The sequence below is a fragment of the Camponotus floridanus genome, unplaced genomic scaffold (assembly GCF_003227725.1).
Source record: "Camponotus floridanus strain SB8 unplaced genomic scaffold, Cflo_v7.5 scaffold20, whole genome shotgun sequence".
NCBI classification, from domain to species: Eukaryota; Metazoa; Arthropoda; class Insecta; order Hymenoptera; family Formicidae; genus Camponotus; species Camponotus floridanus.
In genome coordinates, this window is record NW_020229326.1 from 1,848,673 (window position 1) to 1,854,672 (window position 6,000).

Sequence of the window (6,000 nt, forward strand, 5' to 3'; positions counted from 1 at the left end):
TCTGAAAAATCGAAAAATAGAGCCCGTAACCAAACGTGTTTTATTAAGTACTAATACCTTATTTATGAACCGTAATTCGATCGATTCTTCTAACAAGATTTGGATTTTTTAGATTTAAAGATGGCTCATGATAGATTCTCGACATGCATGAAAGAAGCAGCGAATGTATTGCGCGATGCAGAGCCTCGATCGAATTAATAATCGCACGATTGAGCGATTAAGTGCGATCGCGCGACCGCGAATTCGGCAATTATGGCGCTAATGATGAGTAGCTCGCGACAGCTTTCTTCATACCTGAGGAAGGCAGGTTCGCGCGCTCGCGCGCGAAAGAGAGTATCCGTCGAAGGCGCGAGGCGAGGTAGATCGTCCGAGAAATCGGCTTTGCCGAGTCACGCTATATAACGAACTTCAGCCGGGTGCTAGTTCGAGACGAGCAAAGCCTCCTTTCTCGAGTCGAATCCGAATCACGGCTAGCCGCAAAACGCGACGCGGTAAGAAGAAGATCGTTACCTTGAGGGAAAGATCAAGGGTCAGTTTTGCTCGAAAGAAACGTCAGCGCGGTTGATTCGCATATGGTTAACCCTGGAAGTCTATAATCGTTAACCACACGCTGCGATTAAAGGAGAGATGACTTTTATCGTTCGTTTAATTGTCTCTCTTTATCTTCTTTGTTAACCGGAAGAAAAATACCACTTATACCGAGGCGCGCCCGAAAGTGTCGTGTAAAAATATATAATAAAAAGTCATTAAGGGCTAACAGGAAATCTCTTTCCGCGCTGTCGATCTTTTCATTTTCACGGGCATCTTGAAAATGCAACGGGATGGGAGACGACGCTCCCTTTCGGCGTGGTAATTTTTCAGAGGAGACACACGCTCTCCTCCCGAGGAGCGTTTCACCCGAAATTAGATCGGCGTTTCTCCCGCGGCTCTTGCCGAGATTTCTCAATGACAGCCGATTAAGGACGATTCGCTGCGAGAACGGGAACGGGCGTCGGCGAAACGTCGGCGCGGCAGGAACGGCCCGCTTCGTTAATTCCTGATTTTCCTCGGTCCGCATCACTTTTTAATTGACGCCAGAAATTGAACCAGAGAGCGGCCGGAGAACGCTCTGGCTGGCCGCGCGTCCGTTCTCGCAGAGTCATCCTCATCGCCACCTCGCCTCCCTCCCTCCTCCCCCCGCCACCCTTCCTCCCCCCCGAAATCATTTACGCTAGTTCTCCACGTTCAGGATCGGATTAAGCTGTACGTAAAGCGGAAGATTATACTGTCATAAGATTGCTCGCGCGACTGAACCTGCCTCGCCATTATTCGGAATATTTGCTTGTTACATCAGCAAGAAGTTTGGAATCGCTTTGTAACGTTGCTGAAATTGAAATGAGGATACCGTCGATCTTCCTCGCGAAGATGATTAGAGAGTTGCATCGATTGTTGATAAGCCTTGTAATATTTTTTATCGATAAACTTGATTAATTTTTTTTTCTGATAAAACAAATGATAGTGTCTTTTTCTGTTCAAGAAGATTATAATTGTGTGGCGCATCGTTGCTACATGGATTTTACAGGAAATGACTTGAATTTAAATCAAGTGACCTGCTTCCATTCATTTACTTGGAAGAAGCAAGTACTCTGATTTTGCTCTCCTCGAGACGTTTACAAGCTTTTAAACTTAATTATCCGCATATTAAACTTGAGTATTACACGAAGCCTAATTTATTGAATGGCATTTTGCAAAATATCGTTTTCAAAGCAATAACATTTCCTCCGCAAGAGACAATTTCTTTACATCCGTGGCTTCTGATCTTCACGTGCAGAGTCTATAGAAATGTATAATTAACATGAAAACTGTCGAGGACGATTTCTCGTTCGCAAAAGAGACACAAGGTCAACCGCGATGCGTATCCCGGCGTCATCCCCCGTCGCACATTTTCCATCGGCTCGCCAGGTGTTCCAGTCGCGCCTGTCCCGCCTGTCAGTTTCCAGCCCGCGGAGATGCTGCCAATGACACCGATCTTTATCCCACTCGCGCCGAGCTCGCCTCCTACCTTTTTCCACCCGTCACGTTTTCCCGCTACTGTCCTCCGTTGCAGCTCGCACGAGCGAATTGTGGACAGCAGCCCGGACCGATCCGGGTCCTACCTGCCGCCGTCGTCTCGTTTCTCCTCGGTGAAACCAATGTCGTCTCTCCGTCGCCGTCGCGTCGCGTCGTGTCTCGTGTCGTCTCGTGTTGTCTCGTCTCGTCTCGTCTCGTCTCCTCTCGTCTCCTCTCGTCTCCACCTCTCCGCCTCCTCCAGCAGTCGTGGCTGTCATCGACAGGAGCTCTCGACTCGCGTAAAAATAATTACACTGAACGAGGGGACTGGTACGGATTGCGGATCTTCGCTCGCGGCTTTCCATCCGCTCGACGGCCATTGTGAGAAACGGATGGACGAGCGAACGAACGAACGGACGGCTTAATAAGCTCGACGGCGATAAAAATTTATCCGCCACGTGCGCTCCTCTGCGTCGAGTCATATCGCGAAATGCTTATTGCGAGTTTCTCGCCTTGCGTTCTTAAACTGCGAGTTTATTCCGTAGCTTAAATACACACTGAAACCGCTATTCCGTTTTGCGATTAAAAAATCCATATCAATTTATTAAGCATATTTAATATTGCATCGATAATTATATAAATCATATTATTTAGAATATTAATTTTTTTATGAAATATTATATTTTTGATCCGGAATTAAAGATTCCGAGATCGGTCGTGCTCGCTGACAGGCATTTCTCATAAAGCTCCAGAGTATTGAAAGCGTCGGATAATTAATCGTGATTATCAGCGGGGAAATACACGTGGCGCGTACACGCGCGAGAAAGAAGGTGAAAGCTCGCGGGACACACGCGGACGGGTTAATAAAAGGCTCGTAAACGCTCTACTTCGACACGCCATGACAAACAATCATCGATCTGCGGAAACAATGATTCGCTGTGTGCTCTGTCGATTTTTTTTTAATAATAAATCCCCAAAAGACCGGTAGCAATTGCAATCAGTAAGTTTATATTACCACTTCGTCGACGATGCCACCCTCTTCATCAACGCGCCAGCGATTGTCAACGGCCATTTACATTTGGTTTTTGTTCGTCATTTACACAAAAGCGGATCGTTACCCTTTTTTCCCCAACTTTAAACAACTCTCGGCGTAACAAGTACAACGTGCTATTGAATTTTATCGACTCGATAAATATATATCAATATCTCGTAACTGGAACAACTGATGACATTTTTGCGACAGTTGTTGAAATATAAAAGGATCCGTGCCGTATGTTGCAAATAAACATTCCATGTTTCAATTTGGACCGTTTTTTTTCTATTTCACGCCACGAATTTTGACCATCAAACAGATTACTCTGATTATGTAATTAATACTTACTATTGATATATAAATTGAATTGTTTTCAATCTTGTTGCAATGCGATAATGTGTTGAATGAAATTTATTATGTATCTCAATACGATAACAATAATAACAAGCGCAACAGGATTAGAAATCGAATCGAATTTTAATTTAAAAATATTTTTAATTTTATTTTAATTCTGTTTATTATTCTAAATGAAACACGAACTGCACTCCTATTTTCTAGACTATAAGTCATTTTAATTCGATTCATTTTCTTATCTCGATTCAACAAAGCGTTACTATGTTATAATAATATTAAGAGAATAACGATCTTACTTAACATTCCGTTTGTTTTTTCTAGAACCGGGTCGCTGTGCATCGAGACGCTGCCGCGCGGAGCTGCCCCAGCCCAGAACCAGTTATGAACATATGATTAAGCTCGTTTTAATAAGTTTTTATGTAGATCTTACGCGTAAGGATGTATAATAAAAATAAGTGTTGAATAAACGAAATACGTTGAGACACCCGCCAGTGATTTCGTTGCAGCGAGAATGCACATTCGGTACGTATTGAACCCTTCGGCTTTAAATCGGCATATTTTTTCGTCGCCGATTTGAATCGTGATATTAAAAAAATATTCGGAATACTCGCAATGATCGGATATAAAGCAATAAAGGTAGACGGAATGTCATAATTGACAATTTCAAGCGGAAAGTGCAAAGACCAATGTTTCGACCTTAAGGTACTTAATTAATTCATTCCTTGTCTAATTGCAATTGATAAAGATAGCGTTACAATCTCTCCGCGAGATTCGCGATTATCGAGTCGGAGAGAATTGGCATTTTCGGCTTTTCGAATATGGAAATGAATCCATGGCGAATTGTACCTTCTCGAAGAGGGATTATAGCTCTTCGATAGATCCGCCATGTTTCAGATAAAGACGAATGGCCGACCGCGTTTAATTTTCTGATACGAGCGAAGAGGGTCGATATACGAAGAAAGGCGGATCTTGGCTCGTCTTCTCTACCAACGTCGTCACCGTGGAGATGAGAGTATGGCTGCTCCATTGGAAACTTGATCGCGTGTAATTTTGAGATCCGAAGGATATTTTGCAATATATATATATATATATATATATATATATATATATATATATGTGTGTGTATATATGTGAAATAAGAATATACTTGCTGAAATAGAAATTTATAATATTTTACTAGAGAGAATATATATTCCGCTTTTTATTCAAATTTAGAACTTCCACGAAATAAATTTTATACAAATAAATTAATTTTTAATTCAAATTTTCAAGCTTCCTAATGAAATTTCTGTCTTATTAAAGTATCAATTAAAATGAAATGTGACCTCGACAGACTTTCATAGTGAGATTTTTTTTCATAAGAAAAAAGTGCAGATTATTTTAAATATTTCTAGAGCGGAACCTACATACAGCCTACATCTTGGATTCCATTCTCAGCGATATTTTTGAAGATCTTAGAGCGAGTTATCAATGAAATTGGTAATATATTCGATTTCGCGACACGCGTCTTGCGTGTTTTCAATAGCCTCGAGTGAGCTACTCGCGATCCACCCGACAGAGGCGAACGCTCGGTTCAAGAAGGGAAGATATTGGCCCGTCTTTTCCATCCAGTCGTCACCGTGGAGACGCGGATACCGTGGGTGTTCTCCTGGATTCTCGATCTCGGCGAGTCTGTCTCCTACATGGACGAGAAGAGCGAACCCTCTCCGGAATCTAACCCTCCCTCGTCGCCGCGGAGGATCGCAAGGACGAGGGTTGCCGGCGAGGTCTCGCCTGATTGGCGGCCGTGGACTATCGACCAACCCGAGACCAGCCCTTTGTTTTAGCCACCACCCTTGGCGGGTATCGAGGGTATCCAACTTAAAGTCCGGGTCATTGAACGCTTATGAGATTTCGGTCTGCTTTATAGAAGAAAAAAATCAAAAAATTATGTCGCGGAATAAGTTTACCACTATTACATAAATTTTGTACGGTATCCCTTTTTAAAATTTAGTAAAGACAATATTAATAAAGTAATAATGTAATCATCTAAAGGAGATGTTTAAAGAAGCAGAGAGTTCACGAGTGTTCACGAGAAAAAAATTATCACAATGCGAATATCTGCGACCTAAAAAGAGACAAGTTGGCGAACACGCGTGCGAAATCGCGCGTCGACCTTACGGCGGAACGCGTTGCGCTTGCATACTCGCGGATCGATGATGCAGCACGTGCTACGGCCTTGTAATACACTGCGTTCACCTGCATACCGTACGTCGCCGCTGCATCCCGGCTGCTTAGCATAATTAGTGACTGACGATTAACAGGCGTGCATCAGCAGTGGCTAATGGCTTAATTAATTCGCCACGTATTAATACCGTCGTGCCGGAGGTCGACCAGGCACTTCGCCAGTTTCTGCTGCTCCATTTTAAATTGCACACTCGGCATCTCTGCGCGGTATCTTCTTCGAGATACCACTTGTCGCTCAATTTTGCATAATCCTGATTTTCCAAATAAAACGTGATAAATTTGATAAGTATTATTAGTGGATATTATTTACGCTCTTCATTTTTGAACATTTCCTTTGCAGATGTTAGCAATTACTTTGA

At 42.9% G+C, this 6,000-nt stretch overlaps 1 protein-coding gene across 2 annotated transcripts in view; it reads left to right on the forward strand.

The window, feature by feature from the left end:
* Positions 1-3,901, forward strand: part of LOC105249927 (transcription factor Sox-2) — an 86,461-nt gene extending 82,560 nt beyond the window's left edge. For both annotated transcript variants that reach the window (XM_011255724.3, XM_011255725.3), the window contains one exon: positions 3,737-3,901. Coding sequence is in view for 1 of the 2 variants with exons in the window: in XM_011255725.3 (XP_011254027.1) it covers position 3,737 (1 nt within the window). In the remaining variant the exon portion in view is untranslated. The remainder of the gene's footprint in view (positions 1-3,736) is intronic.
* Positions 3,902-6,000: the final 2,099 nt, after the last annotated feature.